Source organism: Lipotes vexillifer, unplaced genomic scaffold, assembly GCF_000442215.2.
Source record: "Lipotes vexillifer unplaced genomic scaffold, Lipotes_vexillifer_v1.1 scaffold641, whole genome shotgun sequence".
NCBI classification, from domain to species: domain Eukaryota; kingdom Metazoa; phylum Chordata; class Mammalia; order Artiodactyla; family Lipotidae; genus Lipotes; species Lipotes vexillifer.
The window spans coordinates 1,620,290-1,638,027 of NW_006780658.1; the positions used below are offsets into that span (position 1 = coordinate 1,620,290).

The 17,738-nt window shown below is 39.5% G+C and overlaps 1 protein-coding gene across 7 annotated transcripts in view; it reads left to right on the forward strand.

The window, feature by feature from the left end:
• The window catches only part of SCHIP1 (schwannomin interacting protein 1), a 785,715-nt gene that overhangs the window by 753,283 nt on the left and 14,694 nt on the right, over positions 1-17,738 (forward strand). For all 7 annotated transcript variants that reach the window (XM_007454123.1, XM_007454124.1, XM_007454125.1 and 4 more), the window contains one exon: positions 3,218-3,336. In XM_007454123.1, the coding sequence (XP_007454185.1) occupies positions 3,218-3,336 (119 nt within the window). The remainder of the gene's footprint in view (positions 1-3,217; positions 3,337-17,738) is intronic.

Below are 17,738 nucleotides of genomic sequence, written 5' to 3' on the forward strand. Positions count from 1 at the left end.
AAGAGAAAAATACACATATAAGGTAAAAAAAACTAGAAGAAAATATACCAAAATGTTAGCAGCGATCTGTGTCTAAGTGGTGGGATTATGGTGGCTTTTATGTGCTCTATACTTTTCTTGATTTGTTCAGTGGGATCCAGAGAGAGAACAGGAGAAGCGGAGGAAGTTTGTGTATTACAAAACAGTTGTCTTTAAACTGTTAATGAAGTATTCCGTATAAAAATAGTAATTAGTGTAAATAGAAATATTCTTAAGAATATTTGAGCTTTAGCGCTCAAAGCGCTCAAAGTAAATCAGGAAAGATAGACATGAAATCAAGTGTGTGTTCACGCCTCAGACCTGGGAAAGGTGTTTTCTTTAAATGAAACCTCTTCCAGACCCCAGGCTGATGTTGGGCAACATTAGTCATTAACACTCATGTTGTGATCTACCGATTTTATATTTGAATATTTCATTCCACTCAACAGTCTTCTGACTGCAGAGGACATTGAGTGAGATTCTCTTTTGGCTGTTATATGGATTGAGAAATAGGTTCACTGAGTACATTGAATCTGTGTGGCAGATTTGGGGACTTTGAAATGAATTTGTTTTAAATAAAGATGTCAAGTGTTGTGGTTCTGTTTCGGCAGGACCATCACCAGTACCAGCTTTACATATTTGGAAGGGTGGGTTGCTTTAATTAAGGTTCCCAGCAGTACAGTTGCAAGTAGTTAGTGAAATTAAAAGCATTCTTACTTCCCTTTACGACTTCGTGGTTACTTTCTCAGGGCTCAGTGCTGTGCTAGCCCAGTAACAATATGAGATCAGCATCACATCTGTAACTGTATAAAAGTAGTCTTGGGACTTCCCTGGTGGCGCAGTGGTTAAGAATCCGCCTGCCGATGTAGGGGACACGGGTTTGAGCCCTGGTCTGGGAAGATCCCACGTGCTGCGGAGCAACTAAGCCTGCGAGCCACAACTACTGAGCCTGAGTGCCACAACTACTGAAGCCTGTGTGCCTAGAGCCCGTGCTCCGCAACAAGAGAAGCCACTGCATTGAGAAGCCCACGCACACCAACGAAGAGTAGCCCCCGGACACTGCAACTAGAGAAAGCCCGCATGCAGCAAGGAAGACCCAATGCAGCCAAAAATAAATAAATAAATAAATATATTTTTTTTTAATAAAAAAAGTAGTCTTTCACCTTGTGGCTGTATTAACATATACACACAAATACAGGAGCTGCTAGTATGACACAGTTCCACTGGTACATGACAAAATGGGGGGGGGAGGGATATCTATAAAGACAGATCGATTTAAATATAATTGCTAAGTATGAAAGTTGAAAGAATGCTTGTAGTGTCCAAGAATTTTAAAATGTTAGAGAAAAGGAGAATAAAGATGAGCTTTCCTTCGACTAGAAGTTCTCAAACCCATTGAAACTAAATACCCAGTGCTAGAGTCTAGGGATGTGTATTTTACACTTGATCTTAGCCCAAAGGCACAGAAGCAAAGGGAATGTGCATTTTAAAGTCTCTACAGGAAATTCTGATGCAGACTGTTGAAGCTGATGCTGTCTTAGCGGTGCTGCGCTGTCGTATATTTTATTCTGTGCTTCCCATATGATATCTACTAGCCGCCTGTGGCTCTGGAGCTCTTGAAATGCAGCTAGTATGACTGAGGGACTAAATTTTTTTATTTTAATTAATTAATTTTTAATTTGAATGTAAGTAGTTACATGTGACTAGTAACTATCATATTAAACAGCAGCCTTAACCTGTAGTATATTGCCCTTCACTTGGGGATGAAATGAAGCCATTTTTCAGCCTGTGCTTCCCATAGGTTGTACATTTCATTACTGTGACACAGTGATGCTCAGATGTTGGCTCAGAGCTTTCACTGTAACTTGCGGATACTGGTAGCAGCAAATGTGGCTCCAGAACCTCCTACTGAGAGAATCAAGGCGGTCGTGCGTTCCGTAACCACACCCACTCACGTGAGCTGGGTTTCGTTATATAATTTGTTCCACAGAGTCTTCAGCCCCCTGCTCAGAACATAAAATGGTGCTTCTCACAGCCTCCCTCATCCCTGAAACAGAAAACCAAAATCTCATTCTCACCCCAGGATGTCTAACTCATTGTTTGTTTTTTGTAGTTGTTTTATTTTTAGCTAAGGAAATCATGTCTCATCTTCTGTTGTTTAAAGGGTTTAAAAGTTCAGCATGGTGAGTTTTTTATGGGACTTTTATGCGAAGCCAAGTGTTGTAAACGTATCCAAGTTATCTCAGTAGTGTAGTTTACCAAATCCTTTTCCTAAGCACACCGACCTGACTTCCCTTCAAAATATGAAACAGATGGGTCCAGTGAGAATCCTCCAGCTATTCCAGGCACTAGGTTAGGATTTCTCACAATCTAAACCTGGTGAGATGAGCTTGAATGGAAACAAGAGTCCCCATCAAGACTGTAATGGGTGGAGGCAGGGGCTGTGTCTATCCGTCCTGGGCCGTCTTCTAGCGTCACAGCGTGGCTCCTGCCTCTCAGAGAGGCTTGCTGCCTGTTGGTTGAACGAATTAATGTTCTTGCCATAGAGAAAGTGGACTGAAGGGACCATGTAAAGAAGGGAAAGGATCCAGGGAAGGGCCACATTTGAGAGAAAAGTGATTTGATTTAGGACAAAGTGCTTGCCCTCCATGACTTTACTCTGTTATATTTAGCAGGTAAGAAGAAGAAAGATTATAGTGCCAAATAACCTACAGGTGACCCTTTAACAACCCCTGGGGATAGGAGCGCCGACCCTCCACGCAGTCAAAAATCTGCCTATAATTTATAGTTAGCCGTCCGTCTGTGTGGTTCCCCATACGCAGATTCAACCAACTGTGGGTGGTGTAGCACTGTAGTATTTACTGTTGAGAAAAATCTGCTGTAAGTGCACCTGAGCAGTTCAAACCCGTGTTGTTCAGGGGTCAGCTGTGGTTCTGTCTTGATGATGATCATTTACTACCATGATGGTGATTTCCGAGACTAGTGATCATAAAGGACTCCAAAGAACTGAAAATGCTCACAGACGTGGAATCAGGAAAGACTGGTTGAATTTCAGTCTTAATAATTCAAATGCTCTTGTGCTTTGGCCTGTTTACTTTTTGTCTAATATTATGGTTCTAAGAGACTTAGCAGTTAGATTGCCTCTGGTTGTGACGTATCTGCCTGCTTATCGGCATGTTTTATTTTCCTGAAATTTTAGGCACAGAAAAATGAAAGAGAATCTATCCGACAGAAGTTGGCACTTGGAAGCTTCTTTGATGATGGCCCGGGAATTTATACCAGCTGTAGCAAAAGTGGGAAGCCAAGCCTTTCCTCCCGGTGAGTGTTTTGAGTTGATTTTCTGATATGTACCTAATGGATTTTGTCATCTGACTATGTATGTCTAATAAGAGATATCCTTTAAATCCTTGAGTATTTTTTCCCCATAATACTGCCACCTTTATTTGCGTGCTAGACAGATCCCTCTCCACCTGTTTGTTGGGTTTGTTTTTTGGGTTTTAGTTTTGGGGATTTTTGGCCCATTTGCCTAGCCATTTGAGGTCAGATTTCTATATTTCATTTTTTTTCTAGACACAATTCTGATTTTGCGTTGTGAAGGGGGAATCAAGCTACACTCTTAAGCAAGCTGACTGTTGCTTGGAGGAGTGTGGCAGACCACCAGATTTCCCATTAAGCAGTCCCAAAGCATCCAGCCTAACCCCCTGATGCATTTGATTGCAATGAATACTGGTAACTGAGAAATACAATTCCCACTTTGATCATTGAATGTTTATTACAGAGCTTAACCTGTCCTGCAGGTGGTTTTTTTTTTAACCTTAATTGATTTCAGGGTATCATTATTTGCATAACTTCTAATTCCAATTAAAATATATTAAAATTATAATTCTATCTAGAAAATAGGATTGTAGACCAGAGCTTCTCAAACTTTAATGTTCATATGTATCACCTGGGAATTGTGTTAAAATGCTGATTCTGATTTAGTAGGTTGGGGTGGGATTTAAGATTCTGTATTTTTTTTTCTTTTTAATTAATTAATTTATTTTTGGCAGCGTTGGGTCTTCGTTGCTGCACTCAGGCTTTCTCTAGTTGCGGCGAGCAGGGCCTACTCTTCATTGCGGTGCGTGGGCTTCTCATTGTGGTGGCTTCTCTTGTTGCAGAGCGTGGGCTCTAGGTACACAGGCTTCAGTAGTTGCAACACACAGCCTCGGTAGTTGTGGCTCGCAGGCTCTAGAGCACAGGCTCAGTGGCACACGGGCTTAGTTGCTCCGCAGCATGTGGGATCTTCCCGGACCAGGGCTCGAACCCGTGTCCCCTGCATCGGCAGGCGGACTCTCAACCACTGCGCCACCAGAGAAGTCCCAAGATTCTGTATTTCTAACAAGCTCCCAGCTGATGTTCATGCTGCCAGTCCATAGGTCCCACTTTGATTAGGGAGGGTATAGACAATCTGCAAAATTAACTATTATGAGTACAGGTATTCCAAGTGATTAAAGCACATAAAACATTGTTTTAATAAAGGTGGTAGTAACTGAAGACCCATCAGCATTCTCTTGATCCCTCCCCAAATATCCATTTCTTGTCAGAATGTCTGGCTCTTCCTTTGGGCTCTCTAAGAGCAAATATCCCCTGTATAAATACTAGGTATACTTACCATGTTAAACCAGGTGTGGGAGACAAATGGTAGCATTCATGCATTCATTCAGCCAACGGATTTCCACTATTTCCTTCATATGAGGCCCAGAATTAGACACTTTAGTATCTATTTTATTGAGCTTTCAGTAAGCCTCATACTTCTCTCTGATCTTTACAGATTCATCTAAATCAGCAAAAATCAGAAAGCACACACACACTCATATATGTGCATCATTTAGGAGTCACTCCTGGCGGGTTAGTGCCTGGAGACAGGAGCTGTGGCCTGGCCATGCAGTGTTTAGGCGTGTCCTCCTCAGCTGGGTGTGGGCCAGCTCAGGCTCAGAGGATTCCCTCGCTCTTGGCATATGTCATTCCAGAGTTGGAAGGTCAGCCTTCCCCTTTGCCATGGAAGCACCTCTTTCTCCTCCTAGTGGGATGTGGCAGGAGGACCTCGGGCCTAGAGACCTGGACACCTGAGGGTTAGTCCCAGTCAGCTTCTAATTCTGAGACTTGAGCAATTTACTTAGTTTTTACCATGCCTCAGTTTCCTCATTTTTGTAAAACGAGTAGATTGGACCCCATAGTCTTATAGATCTCTGCTACTGCCCTCTCGTTGTCCCCAAAGCACCAAAAAGTTTTCTTCTAGAAACCCCATCTCTTTGCTCAACCATGTCATATCCATCTGGTCCAAACGGGAGCTGTGATTTTTAAAATCAAACTTGTGTGTGTGTGTGTGTGTGTGTGTGTGTGTGTGTATTATATGACTTTGAAAGTAAAGCAGAATTAACTACAGAGTATATAATAACAACATAAAAGTAACAGTCCCTGGTCCTATCCCTCTCTATCCTCATCTCACTCTCCAGAAACAATAACTTTTAACTCCTTAGTTGTTTAAGCTGGTATTTATATCTCTGAGTAAAATGCTTATCTTCTTACCTTTTACTTTTAAACCATTTACTGACTGCTAAATATGGAAGGTTGGGATTTAACTCTCTTTTACAGCCCTCCCCCAGACATATCTATATATCCCTCCCCATCCTCCTAATATAATTACTTTATAATTTGGGGTCAAATAACTGTTCAATTTTACATTATTAAGCTCATATATTATTCACCTTGAGCCATGTAGCAAACTATGATTACTTGAGAAATTTTATTGTTTGTTCTGAAATTTAAATTGGCCCATTTTCCCCTTTGCCAGTCCCTGATTTGACTGCTGTATTATATTCCACCATGTGAATGTATCACAGTTCATCGAGCCACTCTTCTGATGATAGGCATTGGGTTGTTTCAGAGGTTCTGCTCTTATAAACAGTGCTGCTTATAAACATCCTTGTACGTGTCTTCTGCTGTCTGTGTGCAAGAGTTTCTCTCTGGTGTGTACCTTGGACTGGTATTCCTAGGAAAATACATGAATGTTCCTATTTAGAAGATAATGCCAAACTGTTCAAAATAGTTGCACAAGTTACACTCTTACCAGCAATGCTTCAGAGATCCTGTGGATCTATAGCCTTTCTAACACGCAATATTGTCAATTTCTTTCACACTTTTGTTAACTGAATGTGGGTATTAAATGATATTTCATTATGTTTATTAGCCATCTCTGTTTCCTCTTCTGTGAAATGTCTTTTTGGGCCTCATGTCCAAATTTCTATTGGATTCTTTATGCTTTTTTCATTGATTTATGGAAGTTCTTTAGTTATGATACTAATCCTTAATATGCTGTATGTATGGCAGATATCTTCTCCCAGGTTGTAACTTGTCTTTTCACTTCCTCAATGTGTCTTTATGACCAGAAGTTCTTAATTTTAATTTTAATGGTAATTTTTATCTAACTTTTCTTTTAGAGTCAGTGCTTTCTGAGGCTTGTATAAAAAATCTTCTACCCTAAGGTCCAAAAGGCATTAACCTAGATTTCCTGTTAAGAGTTAAAAGTGGTTTTGTTTTTTTTTTTAAGTCTGTAAGCAAACGGGGGTTGGTTTCCTGATTTGGAATGGAGAAGTCTAATTTCATCTTTTTCCATATACATGACCATTTTTTCCATCGTATTTATTAGTAACAATTCTCTTTTACTGACTGATCTAACAGACCACTTATGTATGACTATACGTTAATGGGAATACATTCTATTTCATTGGTTAGTGTTTCTATCCCTGCACCAGTACCGTACGGTCTTAATTACTATAGCTTCAAAATAAGTCCTGATATCTGGACTCTTTACTCTTTTACTGCCTATTCTTGGTTTTTTATTCTTCCATATAAATTTTAAATCATCAAATCAAGTTCAGCAAAATACTGTCTTGGGATTTTTGACTAGAATTGCACTGAATCTGGAAATACTGGGTTGGCCAAAAAGTCCGTTCTGGTTTTTCCGTAAGATGTTATGGAAAAACCCGAACGAACTTACGGAAAGCGAACTTACGGAAAAACCCAAACGAACTTTTTGGCCAGCCCAATAATTTAGGGGAGAATTACATTTTCACAGTATTAAATTTTCCTATCCCTGTTTTCCATTTAGAGATACTGCATATCTTGTGTTATATTTATTTCTAGATATTTGATATTCTGATATTATCTTAAATTCTCTTTGGTAATGCTTTCTTGTTGTTTGCTGCAGCTTACTTTGTACACTAGTCGTGTATCCAGCCATTTCGTTGTTATTATTATACCTAGTATTTCTCTACTCTCCTATTATTTTCAGTAAAGTTGTCTGTACATTCTTTGGAAGTTTAAAACAATATCATCTACAAAAAATAGCAGCTTTTAAAATTCCTTTCTATCCTCCTACTTCTGGTTTCTTTCTTTGTTTTACTGTACTGGATAGGTACCCTAGTACACTGAGGATTAAAAATGGTAGTAGTTGGAATCCTTAGCTCATTTCTCATATTAAATGGAATGCTTCTAATGTTTCCATTTAGGATGATGTTAATTTTATGTTTTCTTTAATTTTACTCTTTATGAGATTAACATTGTTCCCTTATATTCATAATTTTAAAAACATTTTTATCATGAATGGGTATTTGATGTTATCATGTGCTTTTTCTGCATCTGTTGAGATGATTGTATGATTTTCTCTATTAATCTATTAATGAATTACATTTATAGATTTTCAAAATATTGAACAATCTTTGCATACCTATTATAAACCAAAATTGGTTGGGGGTATTATCTTTTTTTGAACAGTATTGGATTTTATACATAATATTTTATTTAGGGTTGTTATACTTACATTCATGAGTCACATGGGTCTGTTGTATTCTTTTCTTGTAACATTTTTTCCGGTTTTAGTATAAGTTTATGCTGGTGTAAATGAATTAGCTACTATTCCCCCTTTCGTATTGTCTAAGAAAAGTCTACATAATATTGGAATGAGCTGTTTCTTACCAGTATAACCATCTGGGCCCGGTGTCTACTTTGTATGTTTGATTTAACAGCTTCTGTTTTCTAAGTGGCTTTAAGATTGTACACACTTTTGATTTCTTCTTGAGTCAGTTCTGATGAGTTGTATTTTCTAAGAATTTGTCCATTTTGTTTATGTTTTCAAAATTTTTCCCATCATACTTTCTCATTTCACTGAGGGCATTAATTTTAGTTAAATTGTTCAAACTGTTTCCTTCTGATTTCTACATTGTCCGTGATTTTTTCTGAGTTTGTTTTTTTGTTCATTTTGATTTCTATTAATAATTAAGTGTAAAACACTAAAAGCTGTTGTAAAGTTTCTGCTTGGGGCTTGGAGACATATATTGTCTTCTCAGAGAGACCTTCCCTGACTACCCAATTAAAAGGTAAACTCCCAACCTACCTACCACTTTCTCTTCTCTTACCCTGCTTATCCTCTTACCCTGATTTGTTTTTCTTTGTGGTCCTTATCATTACCTGATGTTGTATTATATATATTTTTAATCTGTTCCTTGTCTTTCTCTAGTACGAAAATAATTAACCCCAAGAGAGCAGGCCTTTGTCTGTTTGGTTCACCACCATAACTACTGCTTAGATAGTGTCTAATACATAGTCAGTCACTGAATAGTTGTTGCAATAATGAATGGTGAACTTCACTTTAGAATGGTCAAATAAAAACACAACTCTTTGTAAGGGTGCAGCCAATTAAAAGTGCCCAAAGCTCTTTTCTCTTGGGCTGTAAGTTGTCACAGGGAAGAACTCTTCATCTTCATCCTGAGGAATTTTAAGCCTGGCTGCCAGTGTAAGACTCTAGCAGGGGGAATGGTTGACAATTCAGCACGTAGAATTTCACTTAATTCCTTTGATTTCAGTAAGGCGCTTCACTGCCACCTCAGCTGTGCCTGAGGGAGCCCTAGCCCAGAGCTCCCCTGATGCAGCCTCTCTAGATAGTAAACTTTCTCATTTCTGCCAGGCCACACGTAGTCAGGGCAAGTTAGAAGATCTAGGTTTTCCTTTCAGTTGTTTAATCAGTCTTGGTTTGTACGCAGCCTTACCCCACTGCCCTGCCTTTGGATGCACCTGAGTATTTCCAGGATCCTGAAGTGAAAATGCACGTGCCTTCTCCACCAGCCACCCCTGCAGACACCTAGCAAATTGAAGTGGTTAAGTCAAATACCCCTCATCCATCTGCATTTTGTCTTTCAAAATTTTTTCAAACTCTCTTGTGTGCCACTGTCTCCTTTTCCATTTCCTTTGTCCATGTAGGTTCATACATTATTTCGTCCTTTAATATTGTTTTCGTAGGATTTCAGAAGAGAGAGAAGATAAATTCCTGTGTTGGATATGCCATGTGTAACTAGAAGTCTCATGAAGGTTTTTTGTTATTTTTAATAGCAGAAATATAAAATCCTGTGCAGAAACCATGTATGTAAAACAAAGCAGACCTCTGGTCCAGGAGGACTGAAGGAGAGGGGTTGGGATGCCCCTGCCCAGAACATGCCACCCCCCACCATTTCCCTTCAATGCCACCCTACTTCTCACTCAGTGCCCCTTACCATCCCTCCCCTATAAACCCTCAAAGCCCACCTGAAACTCTTCTGGCAGAGCAGAATCTGAGAATCACTTAGTCATCTACCCTCTTTGGAGACACGGCTATCTAAACACATACGTATTTCACAGTAGGTCATAACAAGCTACACTTGTTGACTCGCCATAAGGAAGATTATTTATATCCTGTTCGTTCATATGTTTTCCTCTCCACATTCTGGGATGAGATCATCCTCTCTGAGAACACGATGACTTTTTGGATTCCCCTTAGGATGATGGTTAATAATGAGACTTAACGTTCCTAAGAGATGTCACTTTTTCCCTGTAAATTTAAAGTCTGCAAAGACTGACTGCCATTCTCCTTCCTCAGTAATAATGTAGGAGAAAAGCCTTAGGAAATGTTCAGTTGCAATTGTGTAACCCATATCCTCCATCCCTATTAGAATTAGTGTTTCTCTAATGTATTACAGTTCCTGAAATTCTTCATTGAGCTAGAAGTACCTTACCTCTTTCTTACAAAGGTACTTGAGGGATGTTAGAACTTTGAGGTCACTGATGTGGCATCCACAGGGCTCCAAAGCACACATGTTGAATTAGTTAAATAATCAAAACCAGGTAAATATTGGCTGAATTTACTGCTTTAAGGAGCTCAGTGCTCAATTCTAAATGAGGCTGAGGACTTACAATTAATTGCCCAAGCAATGGATTCTGAAGTGCTAAGCTTACTATTAAGGCAGGGCCTACCCAGGTAAGTAGGATCCTTGGGCAAAATAGTGGACTTCTTTTTATGCATTTGAAAGGGTGTTTACCTGTAAGAATTAACTCCATATTATGTGAGAAATTGTGAAGTAGCAGAAGGGTCCTTTGGGAAGACAAGTTTAAGCTGCTTCTATGAGAGTAAGTCCTTCTCTGTTGGCCTTTGGGTTTCAGCCCCGCTGAATTTTTCTAATTAGTGCTATATCTCCTAAAGTACTTTTTAAAAGAATGACAAGCTATTAAATGGAAGCTAGACTTACGATAATCCCATAAAGACATTTCATGCCCAATACTGCAGCAAAAGAATTTTTGATATTGCTTCATAACTCAACTAATTAAATTTGACTTATACTGAAATGTGGCAAGTATAGGAAGTGCCATATTTTTCTTCAAAATGTGCTAATCCACACATAATCAGCCTTTTCAAACTGAGATCATATGACCTTTGTCCGTTTTCTCTGTTTAAAAATGTTCCAGCTAAAAGCTTAAAAGGAAATGAGAGAAATGAATTACCTATTTTTGAAAGAAGTTTCTAAGAAAGGTTAGATTTACTCATGTTCTTAGAAAAATTAAATATTCCCTTTCTCTTATGACTAGTGTAATACTTTGCTATAAAATATTTTTTCATTGACCAAATTAATCTTGAATCAGCATTATATTTTGGATTCTGAGTTTATATAGCTTAGTGTTATTAAAGGAATGGAAACTGGCTTGGCTGCTATGAAAACACAAGACAGAGTAGTCATTAGTAACAGACATCTAGGGAGTCTTTCATTTTTCAAACATTAGAAGCTGATTTGACATCATGGAGAAAACTTTTTCTGCCATCTCCATTCTCCTTTTCTCAGAGTAACACAAAATGAACCTGACCCCCCGACTTCTCTTCTTCCCTTACCCCAAGATAGATTTTATTTACATGCACATAAATATAAATACAACATAATACAGTCTATTCACAAAGTATGCAATGTAATATTGTAACCTGGAAAAGGCTATATACCCTTCTCTCCATGCGTTGTGAAGATTATGAAAAACAGAAATTCCCCAGAGAGCTTTTGAGACGCTCGTTTGAATAATGATTACTGTTTACTTATCTCAGCCATTCCAACATCCCCAGATCAAAACTCATTTCTTTCTTGTTCTTATAGGTTTATTGGCGAATGGCTGAGATAAGACCAGTAATAGTTACCCACCACCCCCTCTCGTGTTTGGGCTGCGTGGAGGGGAGGGGGCGGGGAGGCATCATAGCCCAGGGAGTTGTATCGTTAGGACAGATAGCAGTGATCTAGAGAGCCTTTAAAGAAATTGGATTCATAGGAGCTTCGAATGTGAGGAACTGAGAATCTGAATATATAATCTGCCACAGATCACAGGTCAAACCAGCCTCATTTTGCCAGGAAAGTAAATCATCCTTTTGTCTCTGACAGTAATAATTTTTGCATAATTTCCTGGAAGAAGTAAGCACAGTGGTCATATATACCCAGCGTGAGTGAGAAGAGGTTGTCCTGTTTCAACACAATGAAATTTGCTTTCCTGAAGTAATAGGTACATACTACGACAACCTATCTGTAACATGCAACATGCCTTTTGAACTTCGTATTAATCACATACATGGGTACTATTAATTTGCTTAGAAAATCCTTCATATGAGGAATTCCAAAGTACCTGTCATTGCAAATGGTAGTTTGCAAATTCTTTTTTCATACTATTTGAAAATTCATCAGGTAATCTACAGAAAACCTGTCATTTTTATGCCCTCCTCCAAGAATTATGTGCAGTATTCTAAAACATTACACAATTTTTTAAGTGAAGCAAAATTTCAAGTGGATCTTTTGAAGAGTAATAAGATTAAAATGGCAAAACAAATTTAAGCATGTAAGCAATTCTTCTCTTTTACAAACCTGAAAGAAAAGCAAATTGGCATTTGTGAAATTTTCTTTGTCTAATAAATAGCCTCACTTTACAATAATGCCAATGACCCCAGTTTAATTAGGTGCAATTAATTTTGTGCAAGCGAAATTTGACATCTTGCTAGAGGCGTATCCAGCTGTACTCTGTCTTATGAATTTTATTATTATCGCCAGTGAGAATTCAGTTGTCAGAGCTACTGCAAAAGGGTGGGAGACAGGGAGAAAAAGGCCACAGGGCTGCATTTTATATTTAAAAATGGCTCCAGTGGACAGCCAAATGTTTAATTAAAAGAACTTCTAGAAATGATTTTTCATTGATGCATCATCTTTGACAAGTTATCATGACTTTATTACTGAAATTTGCACTCCCTTTAGACAGTGGTCCCTCACATGTGTCTGGACACACACAGCTCATATGAAGACCGGCTCCTTTGAGAGTTTACATAAGCACTCACTGCTATGAGAAAACAGCCTCGCTGACTGCATGTGAGCTCTGCATTATTCTCATTCAGATTATCACATGCATTAAAAACCCATGGAAGATATTTCAGAAAACCTGCCAATTAAATGATGACACATGCCTCCTTAACACTTAGAATTTTTTTGTTTTTTGTTTTTTGTTTTGGTGATGTGCCTTGCGGCATGCAGGAATCTTAGTTCCCCACCCAGGAATCAAACTTGCTCCCCCTGCTCTCATACTTTTACATGTACCTGTCCAGTTTTCCAAGCACCACTTATTGAAGAGGCTGTCCTTTCTCCACTGTACATTCCTGCCTCCTTTATCAAAGATAAGGTGACCATATGTGCGTGGGTTTATCTCTGGGCTTTCTATCCTGTTCCATTGATCTATCTTTCTGTTTTTGTGCCAGTACCATACTGTCTTGATTACTGTAGCTTTGTAGTATAGTCTGAAGTCAGGGAGCCTGATTCCTCCAGCTCCGTTTTTCATTCTCAAGATTGCTTTGGCTATTCGGGGTCTGCAGTGGAAGCGTGGAGCCCTAACCACTGGACCACCAGGGAATTCCAGAATTTTTGTTTTAGTTATTGAAAAGTCCTTTCAGGTTTATTTGGGTATATATTTTTATCACATGTGTCTTTTGTGCATACGACAAAATAAGAAAAAGAGAAATTGGTTAAGGTAGTCCTACACCCTTTTCACATTCACAATTCAGTTCTCCATTTAACCACTTTCCCTTAGAGTTGTCCATCTTTGCTTTTTCCCACAGTGTCACCTTTTGTGCCATCAGGAGGTGCTGTGCCTCACCTTCCAAGCCAGTGTCCCCCCTTCTGCAGGTTTCGATGCTGGCACTTTTTTATTATCGGAAGGCATGAGTGGTCAACTACCAGAGCCCACCTCTTCTTCAGTGGTCCTTATATGGTTTGTTGGCTGACAGAGTTACAGCTCAGTAGAGCGGTCATGCCACCAGCTGCATGGGTGGCTGAGATTGTGAGACATACCCCGACGTTGAAGATGGCCAAAGATGAATAACCATGCATCATAGAATTAATGCAATTCAGTAAATCTACTGCATTCTTTTTAATGACTGAATAGAATCAAATGACCACAAATTAAGTCATGAAACAGAAGGTCTTTGAGATGAAGCTTACTATGGAACCAAGGCTAAATGGCAGCCCCAACATTATTTTAAACATAAACATAAGAAGTGGTGAAAGCAGTGATTCAGTGTTCAAGACAGTAAAAGAATTTGCAATTAAGATTTTCACCAAATCTAACCATACTCCCTCAAAAACATCCACAGGCACTGACTCTTCAACTGCCGTATCTTTACCCCAGCCTCACAGAGGTAAACACAGGTCCGGAAGGGGATGAGCCGAACTTCAGCTCCAGCAGCTGAAACTCATCAGCAGGTCCGGCAGATACAAGTTTAAACTCTGTCTGGGCTGAGCAGAGTAAATAGGCAGGCTGGCTTTAAAAATACAAAGAGTGAAATGTATATCCTTTACTTGGTAGTCTATCATCTATGCAGATCCAGAAAGGAGAATGGGATTGAGACTGGGTTGGGGAGGGATGGCCACAGTTGAGTCAAAGAGCCCATCCACAGAAATGTTCACTTATAAGAAAATTTGTTTCTTACTGCCCTCCCCCCTGCTGGGGGCAGAATCTCCTACCCCCAGCACCCTGCAGAAAACAAAAGCCCAGCCTGACTCATACGTGAGTCATGGTCCCTGCATAGACACCATCTGAGTCAGGCACGCAACCATCCTCTTCCAGCTGTCAAATATTTAATCCTACTCACCTTTCTCCAACACACAGTGTTAATCAACTCACCCATTTTCTCTCCTTTTCCTTTTTTAAATTCCTGCTAAAGGCCCACACATAGCAGCTCAGAGGCACTCAAAAGAGAAAAATTTGAAGTCAGCTGAATTTCTTCCACGAAAAGATATCTAGGTATATTTCCTGCCACTTTTTCTGTACAGAGAGCTCCACATTTTTGTTTACAAACTTGGAATCATAGTATACCTGTTGTTTTAGAGCTTGGTTTTTGTTTCTGTATTTGACTTAACAATACATCAGGAATATTTACCCATATTCATAACTGTTCCATTATATATATTTTTACTAGCTGCATAATGGCCCGTCATATATTTCACCATAATATACTTTTTTTTGTAGTTCTATCAATCTTTTTTTAAATTGGGGTATAGTTGTTTTACAATGTTGTGTTAGTTTCTACTGTACAGCGAAGTGAATCAGCCATATGTATCATATATCCCCTCTTTTTTTGTTTGTTTGTTTGTTTGTTTTTGCGGTATGCGGGCCTCTCACTGTTGTGGCCTCTCCCGTTGCGGAGCACAGGCTCCGGACACGCAGGCCCAGCGGCCATGGCTCACGGGCCCAGCCGCTGCGTGGCATGTGGGATCCTCCCGGACCGGGGCACGAACCTGCGTCCCCTGCATCGGCAGGCGGACTCTCAACCACTGCGCCACCAGGGAAGCCCTATCCCCTCTTTTTTGGATTTCCTTCCCATTTAGGTCACCACAGAGCACTTAGCAGAGTTCCCTGTGCTATACAGCAGGTTCTCATTAGTTATCTATGTTATACATATCAGTGTATATTTGTCAATCCATAATATACTTAATCTCTTATTGTTAGACACTGAAGTTGTTTCCAATTTTTCGTTTTGTTTTTGTTTCGCTTTTTTTTTTTCATCTTCTCTTTTATTCTTCCATTCATGAATTTATTCTAGCCTTCTTATAGTGCCCTGGCTTCTCACCACACTCTCCTAGAATAAAATGCCAGCTTTGTGACCTTGTATAATGTAACCTCTGAGCCTTAGTTTTCTCATATGCAAAGTGGAGATCATAATACTTGTTTTAGGTGTATCTGAGGATTAGAGGTAATATATATGAAGTGCCTACAATATAGTAGATGCTCAAAAGTGGTAATTCTTTTTATTTCAGAAAGTAGATTGCTGAGAAATCCTTTGGCTTTAATTAAGAGAAAGTAGACCACATTTGGCACCTAGGAGAGATGGCTGTTTTATTCCATTATTATTGCAGTATCAGAAGAGTACCCTTTCTGGTCTTCAATTCGTGCAGAAAATATTTCTGGTGAAAATGCATTTTTTAACATTAAGATCCTATCATTCCAAATTGAATTACATTATAAGTGGTCATTATTGAAGGAACTAGCCACTGATGTGGAATTAGAATCAGCAGCTGTCTGAGGAATGCAAGTATTTATAGCTCCCTAGAGAATCGGGTTAGGCCACAGGGGCTGCCGCTTCACCATAGAAAAGCTGGTGAACGCTAGTTCACTTCTCTATCCGTTACTTAAGTAGTGAGAAGATTCTGTGGCCACGTGGAGTCGGATGCCTACCAGCCCTAATGCAAACACATACAGATGGAAGGGCCAGAACTAACGAGCCTTAGAAAAGGGAGCAGACAAAAAGTATGCGCAGGATTGGGAGAAGAAAACCCAGAGAGGGCCATTCACACTCCAGCCGCCTTCGCAGCTACCTTCCGTGGCTTTCGCTGAGGAAGCCAAAAGCCTGAGTCCTGTAAGACGTGGGGTGAGGACAGGACATGAAGAGACACGGTGCCCCCTTTTCCCCCAGCCCTCTCTCTAGCACAGAGTTTGAAACTGCCCTTAACTGCTCTGGGCACATAACGGCGGCGGGAGAGCCGGCTTTCCATCCCTCTTGTGCATTTGCCTCCCCCATCCCGCAGACCACTTTCCTACCGCACTTAGTTCCCCGCTCATTCACTCTTCTTGGTTAACACCTTACTTAACTAATTAATGTCCAGGTAAGTGAAAGTGTTTCCTTTCTCATCTATAAGATAGGGAGTGTCTAGTAAGTGTTTTTTAGAGTTCCCTTCCAATGCTCTATAGAGTCCACATTTCTATTTGTATATTGTGATTTAATGATCCAAGCATTTGGTACCCGTTAGAAGACCTGATTTCTGTCCCTGGATCAACTACTACTATGCATCCACTTAATATAGGGGTCGTGAACTGTAACGTGCCTGCAGGGGCCAGCAAGAAACATAAAGGAATGATAAAAGCCCAGATAAAAGGCAATAGGTGGGACTGTACTGAACCAGAAAGTGTGTGCCCTGGCCAAAGTGGAGGCATCAGCTCAGCACTGGCCAGTCGGTGCCGTGGGGTTGGCAGAGATGTTATTGCCTGATCATCAAATGAACAAACTAATGAACAGTTAAACATCCCCTTTCTGATATAGTTGTAAAAATCATTTATAGTACTTCTGTGTGTATGATCATATATGTTAGACCAGCAGTGTTTGCACCTATGTGAATATCACTCTTTTTTAAAAAGTCAGCTCAGCCATAAAAAGGAATGAAACTTTGCCATTTGCAGCAACATGGATGGACTTGGAGGGCATTATGCTACGTGAAATAAGTCAGACAGAGAAAGACAAATACTGTATGATATCACTTATATGTGGAATCTTAAAAAATACAACAGACTAGTGAATATAACAGAAAAGAAGCAGACTCACAGATATAGAGAACAAACTAATGGTTACCACCTTTGGCACCTAGGAGAGATGGCTGGGGGGAAACGGAAGCAGGACGGGCAACATAGGGGTAGTGGAGTAAGAGGTAAAAACTATTAGGTATAAAATAAGCTACAAGGATATATTGTACAACACAGGGAATAGAGCCAATATTTTATAGTAACTATAAATGGAGTGTAACCTTTAAAAATTGAGAATTACCGTATTGTACACCTGTAACTTATACAACATTGTACAGCAACTATACTTCAATTTTAAAAATTTTTAAATTTTTAAAAAGTCGAATTATCATCCCACGCATTGCACACTCTTTAGCAAAAGAAAGTTAACACAATCCCACTAAAGTAAAATAAGAAATAGCAGTATATTTTCACAATAACAAATATTGGGAAGTAGAAACTTTGCCTTTCCTTTTTTTTTCAATAGTAGTTCTGTAACTTTCATGGTAAATGTCAATACAAAACAGTCAGTAGGG